The sequence below is a fragment of the Accipiter gentilis genome, chromosome 15, assembly GCF_929443795.1.
Source record: "Accipiter gentilis chromosome 15, bAccGen1.1, whole genome shotgun sequence".
Taxonomy (NCBI): Eukaryota; Metazoa; Chordata; class Aves; order Accipitriformes; family Accipitridae; genus Astur; species Astur gentilis.
In genome coordinates this window covers 2,321,480-2,342,012 of record NC_064894.1, presented here as the reverse complement: position 1 = coordinate 2,342,012, position 20,533 = coordinate 2,321,480, and the positions used below count along the sequence as shown (strand labels likewise).

The window sequence follows — 20,533 nt, the reverse complement described above, 5'->3', positions numbered from 1 at the left end:
TGATCCCCTTCAACCTGGTTAGGTAATGGCTCCCAGTTCACACTAAACGCACTGTTTTTTTCCAAATTAACAAAAAGAAAAATACTTTTTTTTTTTTCCTTTTTCAAGGAGATGCCAAGGAGAAAAGAAGTTAAATACCTTTTTTGCCATCCTTGAACCATGCATTTTTTCCTTGATATGTCTCTCACACTGTACTATCTCCTGTCAGGCTTTTCTGTATTCCTCTTCTAGCTACTTTTAGTCTTCCTTAAGAAGAAAGTTGCACTCTCTCTTTTTCTAATGGCCTTTCCTAATTTTGCTAAATATCAGCATAACATTCCCCAAAATGCACCTCTTTCATCTGGTTTCCCCAGCTGGCCTTCATTGTTCTGTGTTCATTTAGTCTTTCCCTGTTCTAATAATCCATCCATTTAACATTAACGTATGTTAAACATGCCATTGTTTAACAAAAGGCTAAGAAATTCATGGTAACGGTGGCAGAAAAAAATGGGAAGGATTGAATGGATTCAGGGGTAGAAGCAATGGCAGGAACAACTCATTAAGCCATTTGGCTCACGGAACTACACTTCCTGGCTTTCCTTTGGGTAGAGCAGTCAGGGTCACTGTTTTGCTGATTTGCCTTCTCCCGTTCAGTAATGCGGGCAGGACAGGAGCACCCGCTCTTGTCAAATGTGCCCAATAAAAGGAAAAAAAAAATAAGATAAGCACCAATATATAACCTCATCTATGAGTACTGCCAGGGTGCAATATTGTACTGAAGTATAACAGGACAGCTAAATACTAAATTGAATAATAAGAAACAATTGACCAATCCACCTCAGTTCATGTTGCAAATGTTCTCTTATATATGCACTAATACTGGTCAACGGCCATTTTATGAGGAATGGCCTTCTTAGATTTTCCTATTAGCAAGCCCTAACATCTGCAAGTTGCAATATATTTTTACTGTAATTTGGTTACTATGGTGATGAGGGATAGCAACAAATTCACCAAAGATGCTTTGAATGTCCTCTGATGCTGAAGAGAAGTGAAAAATATGTCCTAAAAGATAGATCCAATTCATTTTGCCTTATGGGAACAACTATTTCCAATGAACTGAGTGACAAAAAAGAAATTGTGTTTTGACCCTTTGTCTGCTAATGGGATTGTCTTGTATAGTGTTTGTTGCATCAGCTGTTCCGGTATATAATAGAGAGAGAATGTGAAATTTGGATCTCCTGGTAAATGTTGTTCCACATATTTACAGTTGCGCTATATAGCTAGTCTGTTGGTAAGGAAATTATTAGAGGCTCACATACTTATCTATTAATTGGTTTAGAATGAATTAGCTGCGTTTACTTTGCAGTTTACACTTCTGAGTTAAAAGTATTCTGTTTACCGTTTCAAAAGTCTACATCTTTTGTAAAGTACAATTTATTTTTTTATGAATGTCTATTTTTAATTCAGTTGATTCGAGTGACTAACAAAATGTGGAATCAATACATACTACAACTTCAGAATAGATTTATTATGAAGTTAGAGTTGTTGCTACAGCAAATTATTGAAAAATGTGTCTGATGTAATCTCTAATTATAGGTTAGGAAGGTGGTTTAAATCAGAGTACCAAAGTACAAGATATGTAAAAAGCATACTTGCTACATAAATTTCCAGAAGTAACTGGAAGTAAATTCTTAGCTGCTATAATTCTGCTATATCTTTGATGTTGCACAATTAAAAAGAGTTAATTGTCCAAAATACTTAGGCAGTTCATAACTGTTGAGGCATGCAGGCAGATTTCTAAACCCCTGCTTGGGGTTACAATAACTGAAGAGAACATGGCAAACTACCGGACATAACATGAGAAGTTGCTGAGCTTAACAAATAACTGAGTGAGTGGCTGACAAAAGTTACAGCTAACACCATGAGCGATGACTGGATTTCACAGACGGTTAAGGGAGAATTTTCTGAGACAGGAAAACTTCACAGATAATTAAAGGGGTAGAATTGGGGACATTTTGTGGATTATTTTCTTGCAAGGCCAACAGAGCCTGGGTAACCATATCAGTAATCCCACATAAAGTCAAGATTATCTAGGTAACCATATCAGAAATTCTGAATTTGTGTATGGAGGTGACAAAATGGGGGCCAATGGGGCCAAACACTTTGGTAAGGGTTGTTTATCCGGGGGAAGAAAAAGGTGGAGAAGGGTAGGGTTCAAGGTGGACAGGAGAAGTACAAATATGGGAAAATGCAGAGAAAAGGTGGTAAAAGGGCCGGCTGAGTGTAAACAGGCTGGTGCTCATTGCGCTTCTCTGGCTGAGCCTGCATCTGATCACTGCAGTCTCTTTTCTTTCCTATTTCTGTGTTACCACCCTTCCTCGTGGGCAGGGGTGGGCTTTTAAGCTGGACCAGCCAGCAACTAGAATGATATCCAGATCCGGACTGACTCAAGGTCTGAGCCAGCAAGTTGGCAAAAGGTTCAGGATCTGGTTATGGACATCAAACAGACTTAAAACCTATGCTGATATCTGAGGAATCCATTAATGTGGGTTTATTTGTGCATTTAGAAAATGAGCGAGTGTGTATGTTCGCTGGTGAACTTCAATACTGACTACCCAGAGAGGAGTAAAAAGTTTGAGCCATCATTGCTGTTCCTGCTCATTTCAGTGCTGTTAGCGTTTATGTGCGGGGAAAGATACTGCTCTTCACGTTGATCCGTGTGGGCACTGTGTCTGTATTGTGTGTGTGAGCGACTGCGTGTGCACCGACTGAGAGTACATTCAGCTTCGCTACCGGCTGGATCTATAAATAGGAATGGAACAACCTCCTCAGTCTGAAATTCCACTGGATTCAGCTTCCCTTAATAATAACCGCTGCGAGAGAGATGTGCAGTGACCATTCAGTGTCTTCTGGGACTATGGTTCCAGTTCTCCTCCTCCTTTTGTTACAGATAAGTTTAGTCACTCCCACATATTTCTACCATGTTTATTCACCAAAACAAAAATACACAGGAATATTTTAAGTTCTTTGCTTTTAAATGGTGACAAGGTAATATTTATAGGCAGCACATCAAGAAGCATCATTCACTCAAACACTCCCTAATTTTTTATGTTTATTTCTTTTAGGTCCATTTTGTGAGGAACCTGGTGATCCTTGTGCATCTCAGCCATGCCTGAATGGGGGCATATGCCAATATAGTCAGTCTGGATATGTTTGTGATTGTCCTGCTGGTTTTCTTGGTCACAACTGTGAAATTGATATCAATGAATGTTCTTCAAAGCCATGTCAGAACAGAGGTACATGTATCAATTTGCCAAATGTGAGTATAAACTTCAGAGAACCCTATTTGAACATAGAATTACAGAATCACAGAACAGTTTGGGTTGGAAGGGACCTGAAAGACCATCTAGGTCCAGTCTCCCTGCCATGGGCAGGGACACCTTCCACTAGACCACGTTGCTCAAAGCCCCATCCAACCTGGCCTTGAACACTGCCAGGGAGGGGGCAGCCACAACTTCTCTGGCAAATCTGTTCCAGTGTCTCACCACACTTATAGTAAAGAATGTCTTCCTTTAATCTAAATCTACTCTCTTTTATTTTAAAACCATTATTCCTTGCACTATCACTACAGGCCCTGATAAAAAGCCTCTCTCCAGCTTTCTTATAAGCCCCCTTTAAGTGTTGAAAGGCCTTAATAATATTTTAAGAGTCTTCTTTTCTCCAGGCTGAACAACCCCAATCCTCTCAGCCTTTCTCTCTAGCCATTTTCGTGGCCCTCCTCTGGACTCGCTCCAACAGGTCCATGTCCTGTGCTGGGATCTCCAGAGCTGAACGCAATACTTCAGGTGGGGTCTCATGAGAGCAGAGTAGAGGGGCAGAATCACCTCCCTTGACCTGCTGGCCATGCTTCTTTTTATGCAGCCCAGGATACAATTGGCTTTCTGAGTTGCAAGCGCACATTGCTAGCTCATATCCAATTTTTCATCCACCAATATCACCAAGTCCTTCTCCACAGGGCTGTTCTTAATGCATTCATCATCCAGTCTGTACTGGTACTGGTGAGTACCCTGAGCCAGGTGCAGGACCTCGCGCTTGGGCTTGTCGAACTCATGAGGTTCACACGGGCCCACTGCTCAAACCTGTCGAGGTCCCTCTGGATGGCATCCCTTCCCTCCAGAGAATCAACTGCACCACTCAGCTTGGAGTCATCCACAAACTTGCTGAGGGTGCACTCAATCCCACTGTCTATGTCATTAATAAAGATACTGAACAGTACTGGTCCCAGTACGGGCCCATGAGGGATACCACTTGTTGTTTGGGCACTGAGCTGTTGATCGTAACTCTTTGGAAATGGCCATCCACCCAATTCCTCACCCATTGTATAGGCCATCCATCAAACCCGTATCCCTCCAAGATTGCAACAAGGATGTTGCATGGGACAATCTCAAAGCCTTACAGAATTCAAGGTAGATGGCATCAGTTGCTCTTCCCTTATCCATCAGTGCAGTCACTCCATCGTAGAAAGCCGCCAGATTAGTCAGGCATGATTTGCCCTTTGGGAAACCATGTTGGCTGTTTCTAATCACGTCCCTGTTATCCATGTGCCTTGACACAGCTTCCAGGAGGATCTCTTCCATGAAAGTGCCAAAACTTTTAATTCTAATGTAAATTTTTAAATTAGCTTTGTATGCTTCTTGAAGAAACACAGCATTGTCTGAATGTGTAGTGTTTCTAATGTTTCTACACTTAAAAAGCCCAAATTCCACATTTTCAGTTCAGTTGCTTGGTGGTCACTTAAGGGACTATTAATGTTGTTTCATTTTTTTTTCTCTCTTTAATAAAATCTTCTGATGTAAAACATGATACATAAGTCATCTTTATTAACTAGTGGTTGTTTCCTATTCTTGATTTTGCTGTGCTATCTGTTTTTAATTCCTTTTTTTTTTCCTTTCTTTTTTTTTTTTTTGTAAAATAGAATAAACTCATGCAGACTCACAAAGGTTTGATAATAGAGTCATATCTGGTCTTATTTCAAAGTGCATTGTTGATGTTCTTTCAGTAGCATGACTATTGCAAATAGCAGTGATTACACAGAACCAAAATAATGAAAGAAGATTTCAAAAGCTGAGTTATCACATACCAGTGAGACATACTCACTCACAGTGAGAGGGAAAAAAAAGACATCTAAATTGATGAACACATTGATAGATTTCTAAATTATGCAACCTGTCTAAATATTTTGTCTAGTAGATATACTAGCACATACTATTTTGTACAATCATTTCTATAGACAGATGCAGTAGTTTGTTTCACACATATAGAAATCTCTCCATAGATGTTAAAAAAAGTTCCCTGATCATGCCTTTAAGACCAATTCTAAAGAAACACCTGAGCACTTCCAATTTCACTGGGGGAACAAACCTCTCTATAATTTTCCTTCACTTTCTGACATCAAAAGGCCTATAAAGAACATTACTTTATATAGAAAAATGAGGGTGAGAGTGTCAGCTCTAAGAAATATTCTGGTTTGTAAAATAACTTACAGTTCCTACTGTGTAAGTTATAGACTGCAGTAACTGACAGATGTCTTTCACCCTCACAGAGAAGCATAGTCTCTGCGCTTCATATTGAAGGGGAAAAGGGAGACACACCTTTTTCTTTCCTACTCTAGTTAGTGAATACTGTTTGCTGTCTGAGGTACCTTGTGCACCATTACTGTTTGATAGATGCAAACATTACATTGGAACAAATTCAGAAATGAGGAAAAACCTTAAATGAATTATAAAGCTCCTTCTCCATTCAGTTATGAAATCACAAAGCCGGCCAAATTTAGAGCTGGTGTGTTTCCAGCTAGCAAACCCGACTCTGGTATAATCTGTGCTGGAAGGCCTATTCCACTTGTCCTAAATTATGTTTGTAACCTATTTGGGGCTAGGACTGCTTTTTGTTCTGCCTTTGTAGACTGTTTAATGTGATGAAACCCTGTCCTATTTAGGGTCTCTATGGTAATGGAAGTAAACACTAATTTCTGGATTGCCTTGGGTACAACAAATAATTATTTCTAATTTCCTTCTCTTCTATAGGATGTGGCATGTATGTGTCTGCCAATATTCACTGGCAAGTTCTGTGAGAGAATACTGAATCCCTGTGAATTATTGCCTTGCTTAAATAATGCAACTTGTGTAGCTCAACAGCAGAACTATAACTGCCGGTAAGATTAGAAATTAATTTATTTCAGTACTTTGTTGGATCACTTGATGATATCCCACTGATTGCAGAAAGAAAAGACATCGTCAGTCACAGAGAAAACAGAAAACTACAAACTTTTCTTTTAACAATTTTTAATTTATTTTTGGTGCTCTACTGAGTTAGTCTTCTTGAAAACTCCTGAAGTACTACAAAAAGATTTAAAACATTTAAGGAGTCATAAATTGTTTCATCATTAATTTTGTAAGATAAAATATATAAATTCTGACACATTGATGAAAGTGAGATAATTATACTACACGTACCAGTCCCATTCAGGGTGTATGATGTTTATGTTGTTTCTGAAAGGATAAGACAACTCATTTAATTTCTAATTCACAGACATGCATTAGTAGGTCTTAGATTTATCCTTAAAGCAGCATGGTAAAAAGAGCTTTATTCAGAAAGACCATGCTAAAAAATTATCCATTTGAAAATAACAGAAGTGACCCAGTATATAATTTCATTCCATTTAAATAGCTTTTTAGATAGTTTCTTACACCACTAAGGAGCACAATTTGTCCGCTTCCCATTTGCTTGGCTTTTATCTGGCTGCCTGAAGTAAGTTCTGCTAAGCATTACTGAAGTGCAGTAAACAACTTTCAAATTTTAGGATATTCATAAAAGCAGAAAATTGAAAGCTGTGGTACACAAAAGCCTGAAAACACATTATGAATGAACTACGAAATTGCAAATACATAACAGAAGTATGGAACATAAAGTTACAGTCCATCAGAAAAGATTCAGTTGAGAAGTCTGGAAATTAAAATATATGTACAACTATGTTTACAATTTTCCTAAAAAAGAAAAAAAGACAATTTTATTTATACTTATACCTATATACATATATACATACATACACACACACATACAAACACATAGACAGAGTTAGATCTTCCCATATAGATATGTATAGCACAGAACAACAGTGTTATCATTTATTTTCCAATAGTTTAAACCAAGATATAAGCTACTAATAATTTACTATTATATAGCCAGTCTTTTACACAGTATGTTGGTACATAAGTTAGTATGAAATGATGCCTGAAGTTTACATTTAAAAAAATGCATAGCGTGAACAATTAATACAAGATGTAGATTGCCTTTCTTTTAAAAATAAATAAATAAATAAATAAATAAAAATATCATGGCCCTGTGTACAATGTAGATTGAATAGTTTATAATTTCACAAAGCACTGGTAGAAATAATCTGTACCATGAACCTCATTGTACCATGAAAATCGGTTAATAACAATAGCTATGGAAAGGCATGGTGATTTAACAGTCTTTCCACTGATACACTATGTGAAAATAAGAGTGGAAGTCATTAGATAAGTATAACAGAAAGTAAAAATGGGCAATTAACAACCCGTTTGTATTGATTATCAAGAGAATCACTTAAGTTGTGTGGTAAGGCTAGGTACTAGAGGTTTTAGTTTTGGGCTCAGATGGTACAATCCTGTTTACTACTAATATCAAGTGTTAAGATCCTATTAATATCACTGGTGCTTAGATTTTACTTTTAATATTTGTGTATTATTCATGTATTCAGTTTTGCTACCTGTAAAATACACATTTGACAAGACAGGCAAGACACATTTGTGGAGAGCTACTTTGAGAAATGGCATAGGTTATAATCTTTTTAACACTGAGATCGTTCTAAAAAAGGGGCAATAACATCCTAGAGAGAACACTCTAAATAGAGTAATGAAGAGTGCATCCTTCAACTTGGTACAACGTCGAGTGTTTGGCCCTGTACATACTCTTTAAGCAAAAATTTTGGATAGTGTTCAATCCACATAGTTTTCCCTAGCATCCAAGCTGCACACCAGATGCACCTTCTTGGTGAAGGAGGAGAAGAACTCCAGAAAGTGACTCATCTCTTCCAAAGCAAAATATCCAGGACAGGTGAGGTGAAGCATCTTCTGGAGGTTCCCAATTTTCTCTCTACAGAGGTACAGAGAAAGCCTGGACTGCTGTCTCAAACCAGATACTAAACCTGCAGACTTTTAACGTTTGATAAATATGGCAGCATTGGAAGTTGGTTTCAACAGAATCTCTCTCAGAACAGCCCAGGTTGGAAGAGACCTCAAAAGGTCATCTGGTCCAACCTTTCGTGGGGAAGGGAGGTTAGGTGAGATTATCTCGCACCCTGTACAATCACATATTGAAAATGTCCGGTATTCAGCCTTGGTTTTGCCATTCAGTCCCTGAAGGCTCCAGTTAGTGATTGCAATATTTGTTAGTGTTTATTGTTAATAAATTGAAAATTATTTCCTCATTTTTTGTGAAAATAAAATCAGGTTTTTACCACTTAATCCAAAATATTTAATGAATGAAAGTTTTGTGTATATTTACGCCTGTATACTTGGAAGGAGGCATACAGGTGAGAGAAAGCATTTTGAGGGAGCATGAATCACATACTTTTCACAAGGAGACCAGATTGGGTGATTTGGTTGTGAGAGCTGCAGCCTCGCCAACGTCAGAGTGCTGAAATGGAGAGGAGGTGCCGACCTCTAGACAGGGCCAGCAGTTCAGCAGGTTTTACTATTTTTAGGATTCAAAATTCTCTTTGTCAATTTATGCCTTGCATTAGCTACTTGAATAACAGAGGATTTCGGCAGACCTACAGGAGCAGTGGCTTAACCGTTCCAGTTTTGTTAAGTCACAGACTTGGAATCTTTCTGTCTGTGAGTCATGTTTTAACTCAATTTACCCAAAGGAAACCTACCGTTAACTGTGTTGCTGTACCCAGGAGGTTTGGAGCTGCTCATTAAAAGTTTTAAGTAGAGGTCTTGTTTCATTTTTTTGGTAGTCATTGTCAAATACTGCAGGTTATGACTATGTCAAGTTACTCCACAAAAAACTGCCTGTTTCATTTGGTGTAATACCACTACCTGATCCATGTTTATAGCATTTTAACATTTTAAATAAATATAATGGTGTTTAGCTCACATGCATATACAAATTCAAATGATGGGGTTTTACTCCTCTTTGTTTTGCTTTGTTTGCCCCTGTTTTGTGCATTCTCCTTATATTCATCACAAGCTCAGCTTCTATCTACTTACCCTTTCTTTTTTGAGAAAACAGTTGTTTTCCATTCTAAACATATAACCAAACAGACTCAATTTAATTTTCTCCACTTCAGTTATGATGTATGACTATCTTGTATCCTAATTCCATCCTTTCAGTCTTGATATCATATACAACTTTGTGCTAAGAATCTAATAGTAGCATTTTTTCTTAAATGTCAAAATTTAAGGTGAATTCAAATAGGCAGTGAACAAGGATATCCATCACAATAAATTTTGATTGTTTACTTTGTATCTTCTTCTATATCCGTGTTCTTTACGACAATAAAAAGTCACAAAAAGTGGGAAAGAGTGTTCTGAGAAAATTTGTTCTGTTAGTGTCATCTTTGGAACTTTACTGTCAACTTTCTTGCTGTTAATTTACTCTTACCTTCTCTGATATTGGTATACCTATTGTAAAACAACAATAAAAACAGAAATAAGAAAAATGAGGAAATACAAAAATTAGAATAAGAAGCTTTAAAAATTGGCTTACTAAATTATCTATTTTAAGAAACCGTCAGACATTACCTAAATAAATTGAACCAAGAAAGCTAGGAGCTCTTTCACCTGATTTCAGATCATGGGTTAAAACAAATCAATAAAACAAATGTTGTAACTGAGTTGCTCTGATTTGGTTTTAAGTGTTATTTAAAAAATGGAATTATAACAAAAGATACAAAAACTTTATTTATTTTTTTTACTTTACATTCCTTTTCTATATAAACATGACATATGGATGAATGGTGCTATAATATAAAGGACAATGAATATGCTGTTGATATGAGTAGCTTTGTTTAGACAGAAAAATAAGTATGTAACTACCTAATGACTTTGAACATGCTGAAATAAAAGCAGTTAAGTATTATGAAAAACTCCTTTTAGCCACACTAAGTGAACCAGAAACTTGTTAAGAATAAACTTTGCAAGAATTTTGATTCCAAGCACTTGAAATGGTAGCAGTGTAATTATAGGATTTACATACAGTAATTTTTTCAAGAGGAGGGTGAGAATTATGTAGTCCATTGCTACTTGCATAGAGTGTCCTCCTGTGGACAGGGATTATGTATCTATCAAAACACAAAAAAAGAGTTTTTGCAGTCTGGATTCTACTTTTTGCACATTTTGAGCAAGATATAAATATTCAGATATTTTTCTACATTGTTCCAAGAAATGTCTACATTTCCTTTTACCATAGAAGAGTTACCCACAGCTCCACTGGCATCAAATGGAACTAAAAAACTGTCACAAAAATAGAATGCTGGTTTTCTCCTTTAAAGAAAATACCGAATTACAACTAAGCAAACACAAAACAAACCATGCCTTGTTCTCTCCCTAGATTCCTTACATTGTTCCTTACATACCTAAGCATGTCATTATTGACTACTCTTTGTTAATCATTAGTAGTGATTGATGCTAACTACATTAAACCTCATTTATCATCTTATTTCTAATTTTTTTCTCTGATGGTTTAATTGACCCATCCTTTCTAATAAATTTCAAAAATCCCATTTATAGCTTTTTATTAAATATTACCCCATTTTAGATTGTTTTTTGTTTCTGGAAGATTATAGGAAGTATTGATATGAAAATGCTTTAATCAATGAGAAAAATTGGAGAAGTAAGAATATCCAGAATCATGCAACTGACTTTTAATTGCTTGAAAACATGTTCTGTTTATTTTAAATAATATATGAGATCTGTTTTGTTACTGCAAGAAACTATTTAATAGAATTATGGAACATAATTAAATACAATTAACTTTTAAAGTGCAAGTCCTCTAAAATACACTGGTGTATTTGCAGCTGCATGCCAGGATTCGCTGGAAAGAACTGTGAGGAAGTAATTGACTACTGCGGGCTGCTCAGCATCAACTGTCTGAATGAAGGATTGTGTCTTAATATAATTGGAGGATTCACTGTAAGTAATTTAATACATGTTAAACTAATTCAGTGCTCCAAAGTATAAAAGCTTCAGACAAGCAGAACTTGAAATGCGTTCATTACTGTAAGAGACAAGAGGGACATACATTTATGTGTTTTATTTATTTAAATCAATAACACAAGGATGATTCACTTGGGTAATATGGATTTTTTTATTACTTTTCTACTGAGACTGTGTTTTGTACTATATCAAGTAAGAGAACCGAAGAGTATTTTTATAGTAAAAAGAATGCATAACTAATTGTGGTCCAGTACTATTATCCACACCGATGATAATCACAGCTATGTTGCAGCCTTTAAAAATACATTGCTTGAATTGAGAACATCTGTTGCCATTGTTTTAACCAGAATCAATCTAGTAATCTAAACATAAGCGCATTTAAACTTAATACAAACTTAAAAGTTTGATGATGAAACTGCAGTGCAGTGAGGTTGATTCCAACTGACAATTTGAAAAAAAGTAATTCTGCTTGCTATAACTCTCAAAATAGCTCCTGCAAATGTTGAGCAAGATCCATCACATACCAAGATTCTTCTGGCCGTAGCTTGTCAAAAAAAGAGGAAATAGTAGATTCTCCAATGGCAGTAATTGGGAGCAACTTAAAGGTTACTCTGAGCAACCACTCATTCTACAAATAACAGGAGATGATCCCAGAATCACAGAACAGTTGAGGTTGCAAAGGACCTCTGGAGGTCATCTTGTCCACCGCTCTGCACAAGCAGGGCCACCTAGAGCCATTTATCCAGTCCCAGTCCACTTCACCTGTTTGGGTGTTCAGACAAAACGTGTTAGGATTACTCTAACTCCTTCCCTCAGGGAGTAGGAAGAGTCGTCTACGCTGTAAGGGAAGGAGAGCGGGAATGGAGGGTGACAGCGAGGCTGGCAGAGACAGTGTCCTCACTGCCGAAGGGCACAATCCCTCAATACCCCCAAGAACAGAGCAGATCCACAGATTCAGCCAAAGGTCCGGTCACCACCAGACAAGTCCAGTCGTGCAGTCAAGCTGGGTAGTCAAGTCAACGGATTAGAACCAGCAAGATACAAAGCTGGGTACAGGCGTACTGACACAACGGCTCTGGGAAGGGTCTAGCGCGAAGGCCTGAGCTTAAATGCAGCTCACGAGTAAATGGCTGGAAGCGTGGACATCTCAGAGGCGAGTTCTGTTTCACAGCAGGGTGTTCCAAAGGGACAGTGCTGGGCCGCGCCGGAGCTCACCCTGAACACGGGCAGTTAAACCCGCGGGAGAGGGGGAAGAGGTCCCCAAGGCAGAGTGCAGAGAAAGATGATTATAGGCTGCTCAGGCCAATTAGAGCCTGTTGATGCATTCAAGCTCCTGACAGTCTCTCTGAATATTCCTTGCGTGTAATTACTCCTTCAGTCTAAATATCATCACCTTTCTTGTAGTCACAAACGCTAAGGAGGTGTTGATAACTTTCTCCCCAAGGCTTTCCACCTAACTCCTTGTGTTGGCTCATGTTCCTTGAGTCCTACCTGATCTGAAAACTGCTATATACAGGTGACCGAGGATTATTTCTCCTATTTACTAATGGGAACAAAGGAAAAAAAAAAGGTTCCAGTCCTTTGTTCAAAGTGGCCAGCCCATATTTTTCCACCTTGTTCTGTGTGCACATTCTAAGTCAAACACTGTTGTGGACTTTTCAAGTCTCACTAAGAATTAAATTCATAGCACTGTTGACTGTATTACTGAAATTAATTACTGCATCGTCCTTTCCCTTAGTCCCTGATCTTAATTGCCAGGAGCAGCTGTTTAGGTTGACCTGTTACTTATACAAATACTTGCACTTCCACAGATGTGTAATCAGATCTATAAGAGATCTGTAACAAGAATTTTATTTAAGAGCATGATAAGTTAGTGAAGAAAATACATGTACATTATAATTTCAGAAATGAATGAATACTGTATTACTGAAAGAAATATGCATGTTGTATCTGCCAAATTCTTAATTCTGATGAAAATTGTTTTAAAATTTGTGTTTTAAGAACATTTACTAATTCTACCTGTAAATATATATTAACTAGAGCAATAGTATATAAAAGTACCTTAACACAAAATCTGAGGTTGTTTACAAAATATTGCATATTAGAGATTTATGCTAATAGAGTACCAAAACATCCATACTTAGAAGAACATAATTCTTGCTTTGTTGAGTATACTATATATAATATACCCACAGAAGAACAAAATAGATCGCAAGGAATTCTCTCTGAGAATTTACCTCTCCTTATTGTTGATAGCAGATGAAACAAAAACTGAGCCCAGTTCTGCTGCACTGAAATAAAGGGGTTCATGAAAAGATATACTGATTTAAAAATGATTGTGTCTCCCAGTTAACTTACCTACATAGTAGAAATATTAGAGTCAAAACAGAAACATTGCTTTTAGCTCTTTTCAGCTACTTATGTCCACTTATATCAAGCAACAGCAAAAATTACAGTATAACAATTAGAATGCAAAAGTGATATAATTAATCACTGAGGACAATGTGTATGACATATGCAGACATCAAAGTGAATACTAACCAAACACAAAAAGAAATTAAAACCCAAAGTTTTAGGAAAGCAAACAAAAATTGGGTACCAAGTTTCCTGTGTAGTTAGTAAGTGTGCTAACATTTACTTTTAGACTCAAGCAAAATAGGTGTATAACAGTAAATGTTTTCATAAAATAATCCTCAAAAATACGCTTCCATGACCAGTATAAGATGTGATTCTTTCCTAGCAGACATTGAGTTAGACTGTAAGATGGAGCTAAATGACCTGGCACAGCAAAGGTTGGATTTTTTTGTTTAAACATCGATGCCTACAGAAGTGAATGGGATGGTATAGCACCTGGTAGAAAGCTACTATGGCTGGCCTTTGGGATTGACTAATACGATTGAACAGGCTAAGGGAGGAAAGCACGAAGAATACTAAAGAGCCAGAAACAAATTACTGGAATTTTTGTTGAAAATATACATTATACTGAACCACAGTTGAAAATCATTGCCCTTTTCCTCAACAGTCTGTGGCGTAGCATCTTTATTTGGAAGATAAGCAGCTGTACATCAGCTATAGGTTAACTTCTCTTTGAAGACACAAGCAACTATGGATTCTGTCGAGCCTTTTTTTTGCTTCTCTTAGTTGTAACTTTCTTGATCATAAATCATTTTTTCCCCATAGAAAATATGTATTTTCAGTATTATCAGAAAATCAAATACTGATGAGTAATTTGAGAATTCCAGCTGAGAGAAATTTGGATGTTATTTTTAGATTATTTAGATTAGATTATTTTTTCTTTACAAAAGCAGATTTAGAAGTATTGGAGCATTCGATGCATTTGTATAAGCGGCACTAAGCAGTCCATATTAAAAAAAAAAAAAAAAAAAAAAAAAGAACAAAATAATTTTTAAAAAATCAGGGTTTGAATCTTGAAATCTAATTTTAAAATTTATTTTTGTTTTGAAATTAATCTCTAGTTTCATTTCAAAGGGTAGTAAATACTTAGAATTGAAGCAACATGGGAGGGGGGTCGGTATTGCTGTAACAGTTACTGGCACAACTCCTTGATCACTAATTAGTATTAATTATAAGTAATTGTAATATTAATAGTTAGTCTGCTAACAATTATTATATTCAGTAATTTAGTGTATGTTACTAAAATTATTTCTGCCTCTATTAAGAAATCCCTCTGACTAGTGTATATTAACTTTATGCTAGATAATAATGCTTAGTTATAGGAAGCATTTACTGATGACGCTGTGTCAGATAAACGTGGGAATTGTTACTTCTTAGGAAATGGAGCTTCTCCTTACATTTCATATTATCATATTTCATATTTTTATATCTCAATTCTCATATCTCATATTTCAGAGGACAGCTGTAGTAGTAACAAATAATTTCCTTTGTTCTTTCCATTGTTGCCCATCATCCTGGGAACCAAAGCCATGAAGTATATATTGAGATAGGATTTATCAATAGAAAAATAATGTGTAGTTGCATAATTAATTCCAGTTAACATAGCTTAATGAAAGCAGATCATACCAGACAAAGCAGATTTAATGAGATAACTTGACAGAGAGTGATGGAGAAATATTCTCTGCTGCAATTTATGCATTAAGCAAAATAAATCATTTCATGGAGCAAGTTCAGTTCTAAGGAAAAAAATATCTAGATCTTGATGGCACTGTAATGGGTATAGTCAGTTAGATGTGTTGACACAGGAAAGTTGTTTTGTTTCCAAATAGTTGCATGTTCTGCTTTCTGTAGCACGCATACCATACGACCCCCACCCATCCAGATGAAGCAGAAGATACCACAGTTTGTGTAGCTAGATGTTCATGTTATGGCCAACTGCCAAGATGACTGTAAAAGACCTAGAACTCTGTCTAAGGTAAATTGGGGGGGGGGGGTGTGGTGTGGGTGTTATTATTAGAAAAAGTGAAAACTGATTAAAATATTATTACTACATTATTGGGCTTATAGGCTTGAAGATCTGTGGAGTAGTTATTCTAAGGTAAGATTGCAGCCTTGCCTCAGTTTAAGAAATCTGGATATCATTTGGACATATCATTTTAACAGGTGACAAATACATTGTTTGAATATTACAGATCTTCCTCCTTCAAAACATACTGCTATGTAAAATTCTATTACATACTATCGATTTGTCAATTATTGCAAGAACCCTGCTATTGAATTTCTCCTGTTTTGCAGCTACGATGTTGGAATCACTTTTTGAAATCTATATAATCACTGTTAAACTTCTGAAGAAAATAGAATATTTTCTTCAGGATATTTTTGTTTTATATCCTCACATAGGAAAATTTTCAATTAATACTATACTAATTTGGCCACTTTATTCTAAACACCTCCACCTACTCAGTATGAGAAGACAGGGGCCACTGTTTTAAGGAAAAAAATAAATTAAAACAGGTTTAACATAAAACATACTTTTACAGTTACTAACGTGTGAACCAATTGCAGTTTCCAGAAGTTTATTCAACAAAATTATTCATCTACATCATTTTGACAATATGATAACCTGCTTCTTAAAAATGTTTTTTTTTTTAAATCTGCCCACAGAGACACATTCCAATAGAGATTTCTATTTTCCTGGAAAATTTTATTTTCTTAAATGAATTTTATAAATGAAAAGTTAGTGTTCTTAATTTGCAGTCGATAGTATTCCTTGGTCCTTTTAATCTGAGAGTCTAAAACAATTTAGGGCTACAGGTATCTGTTATCCTTACCTTTACGTGAAGACAGGGAAAAGAGGAACAATTCCCAAAGGACAGCTGACAGGGAAGAAAGAGCTGTTGTTTCTTTCGTGCTAATCGTACTGGTGCCACATGCTAACCACCCAGGGGCACGTAGCAGTTTGGGTAGACTTCTCCCAGTGAATTAGAATGGCTCTAGCAAAGCCTCTGGCACAAGAAGACTGGGCAGTAAAAGCAGGTAAAGAAGGCATCACCTGGGGAGGTAAAGCTTTCCTTGAGGTCCCAAGGTAGAATCAGGTACCTAACTATTTACCCACAGCAAGTGGCTTAGAGGCAAAAAGAATTATTTTTGCTTAAGATCTCCTGTTTTTTCCTGAATCATTAGTATTAAAGTAAAAATGAAAATAAAAAAAAGTCAAAGATACTGAAAAAATATAATCAACTAATTTAGTACAAATTATGAGAATAACAGAACTGTCAATTATTGAATTTTGGAAGCCCAGAAAGACGTGCAGTTTCTAAAACACAGTGGGAAAGCCAAGACTATGAAGACTGTCAAGTTTCTGGCATACCATCTGTCTTTACTTTCTAGAAAGAAACCACTGAATTACATAAAATTTACAGAACTCACAGGCCAGTTATGATTACCTACAGAAGTACATTTGAGGGAGAAGAAGGTGCAGCCCTACAGCAAGCAGGCAATTTGGAATAGCTACACGCTCTTTCCAGTTTCTGCTCTGCCATACACTTCGTATGGAAGGGCATGCAGATTAAAAACACATCCCACTTTTTGCAGGGTGTAAAAATGCTCATTTGTAGCATTTTTTTTTTGCCTAACGCCTCCTTCCTATGTTACGAGCAACTATCTTTCGACTTACGTAGTCTGCACACCGTATCCAAGTCTATTTTGTCAATATGCCTTTCTCCCATCATCCTGACAAACCACTGCTTCGTGCAACTTTATGTGCTTACAGCTAACGAAGGAATTGAGTTATATAGACACAAAAAGCTGAAGCTAAAAGACGAAGCGAAAGCAGTGCCCTTGTAAGGTCCATTTCCATTTGCCTGCACTACACTTGAGACAAGGACTAAGGAAATTATACTTATTGCCCGAATAGCAGGGCTGCGTTGGCAAGCAAATAAACGCTAGAGCAGCGTTAAAGAAAGAGACAATCATCTATATTATCATTCTGGGTTTTACAATTACACCTACTGTTGGCCATTCCAAGCAAATATTTAAATTTTCTTTCAGAAGCTGTACTGACACTTGAATGTGAATTTTTTCGTTGGAATCCCTGTCAGTGGATGTCCTGGTGCCTTCCAAAAGAGCAGCAGGAATTGCTGCCGATTTCTGGCTAGTGTTGGTGCAGTGCAGTGGGAGGAGACTGTGCTGTTAAGGGGGAGTGAAGCTAAGCAAAAAGTAACGAGTTTAACTTCTCTAACTAAACTGCAGAATATGTGTTCTGTAAACATCAGGTGTTCGTGTATGCCTGGGTAACACTGATTAATGAAAACGTACCAACATGCATACCTTTCAGACAACTGTTCCCCAGTCACTCAATTTTTGCTTTCTTATATGGATATGCATTTAATAGCATATATCAAATAGTATGATCCACTGTAATAGGACAGAAAAATTAATATCATAGAACAGATTGGTATCTAAAATCTTGCCCTTGCAGGTGGCTCTGTGGCTGTTCATGTTGCATTCTTTTGATCCTTTTCCTCACAACCCTATATCAAAGCAATAGCTGTTATAGTTGGAGTTTTACGGTGAACCTGAGATATTTCAACAACAAAGTGTGAACCCAGAGGATATATGCTTGATAAAGTAAAACTGCGAGGACAAATGAACAGTCAGTAACACCGTGGGTCACACCATTGTAGTTTAAGTTAAAAAAACCTGCAAATACGTGCTGCCCAAAGATTATCGTGCTCTCTGGCAAAGCAGAAGAGGCTCGTACGCTAACACAAAGAACTGCCTTCACCAAAGCCAATACGTTCCTTCTGGGGGAAGGAGGGAGAGAGGAGGGAACCTCTCTTTCTCCTGTGTTTTTTCCACATGTCAGAAAGCTGGGACGTGGTACGCATTCGGCAGAACTCGTGCAGAAATGACAGTCGGGTGGAGAAAGCTCCACGGTTCGTCCCCAGCCAGCTGAGGTTTGCCCTGGTGGGCGCAGAACCAGACCCGTCAGCCAGCTGCCAGGCTGGGAATCAATCTGCTGCTTTTCCGAAGAGCGGCGAGCAGTGCCAAGGCCCGAGGTTCTCCCCGCGCCAGCCTCGACAGCCTCCCTTGGAAACTCCGGGACCACCGCTCCCGTCGCCACTTTGTCAGGTCTCCCCTGAGGAGCCGCGCTCTGTCCTAACGCTCTTCGGTAACACTTTATGCCCACAAGTCTGGCTGAATTTATAACCCAGAAGTAAAGCACCTCTATGCGGAATTAGCAATAATCGCCAGAACTGAGCTACGTCAGTCACGCTGCTTTGGTCTCATAGCCCCAAGGCGGCTTCAGACTTATCCTGAGAGCAGCCATTTCTGTTTGTTGCATGAGAGGAGAAATAAGTTCTAGATAGCATATCCAGAATTAAGAGGAAGCATAGCTGAGAGAAAACCTTACCTTGTTTAACAGATGCAGTTCTTTTAAAAAAAAAGCCACAAGGACTCTTTGAAAGCCCTCTGCACTGTATCAATGAACATTTGTTTTCTGAGTATAAAAAAGCCGTAAGGAAACAAACATTTAATATATTTGGCAAACTATATATTAAAGCAGTTGGTTGGAGTGATAAAATTGTTATGAATATTTATAACAGCTCTACTAGCAATGCTAGAAGCAATGAAAATTGGCACTGCAAAATCTACTGCTCTCAGATGCAACTTTTATACTTATGTACAACATATAAAATAGATGATTGTCATTTTCCTTTTAAAAAAAATCTAGAGTCTTTCCTACTGTTTTCTCCCCATGGACCACCCGAGCCATATAGTCTCATCTCTGCGAAGCCACTTTGCCACCATCATTAATTCCACTGATGTCTCTCCCGTATTTGTCCTTCCAGCTGCCTGTTCAAACAGCAGTAGTTCAAAGTCAGATACTTCCATTAGGGGCTACTTTTGCACGAGTTAATTAGTCCATTTTCTTCCACACTGTAGCAGTAATTCTACAGAGTTCACATAAATTTTGAAACGTCCTATACAGTTTTGTGCTTCTTCAGTGTTTAATTTGAACTTTATTGAAACACCCTTTCCCTGCTTTTCTTATTGTATTGAAATAAACAGCATCAAAGCACCCTAGGTAGATTTCATACGTGTTGTTAAGTATCCCTGAGCAGTACAGAATAATGAACAGTAGAAATCTTCATGTAATAAACGAAACATCCTGATTTCCAAGAGTTAATTTAAATGAAAAATATTTAGTTAAAGCTCTGATCATGCAATACCTTTACCTATCTTTATACAAGGTATCTTAATTGATCTACTATAGAACAGCATATAATTAATTATAAATAGACAGTAAGATACACCAGAAATAACCAAAAAGAATGTTTTGTTTCATTTTTAAACAAAACTTCTGAGAAGATGACATGGCCATTTTAACCCATTGTCAGTAAATAAAAGCATAAGTCAGCAAAAATATTGAAAAATAAAATACACAAAATTGATAAACATTACAGTGAAAGATGTGCTACATGATCAATGTGAAACATTGGTTTTATTGATAAAATGCAATTCTATTTCTATGAATTGTATGCAGAGGACGAATGATTAGATGATTTTGAGATGGTGAAATTTCCAGAAGTTTAAAACAGCAGGTGTTACAGAAGTATGTTACGTAAATTTGGAAGCAGACAAGAAAAAAAATCAGTAAATAATTGTACCTTTTTTCTTTTTTTTTTTTTTCAGTATGTTTTGCAAGATAATAATTTAATTCTTAAAAAAAAAAAAAAAAAAAAAAAAGAGGTTCACCCCATGTAATGACAGATATAGTAAGTTAGGACCAACTCATTTTCTCTTTTTAAGCTAAAAAATTCAGTCACGTGCCCTGGTGTTTTGTAGGCTAATGAATCAACGTTGTAAAGTTT

General features: G+C 36.9%; 1 protein-coding gene across 1 annotated transcript in view; it reads left to right on the top strand.

Moving 5' to 3' along the window:
• EYS (eyes shut homolog) overlaps window positions 1-20,533 on the top strand; it is a 940,845-nt gene that overhangs the window by 169,341 nt on the left and 750,971 nt on the right. The window contains exons 4-6 of the mRNA XM_049818234.1: window positions 3,105-3,298; window positions 6,063-6,190; window positions 11,102-11,216. Of these exons, the coding sequence (XP_049674191.1) occupies window positions 3,105-3,298; window positions 6,063-6,190; window positions 11,102-11,216 (437 nt within the window). The remainder of the gene's footprint in view (window positions 1-3,104; window positions 3,299-6,062; window positions 6,191-11,101; window positions 11,217-20,533) is intronic.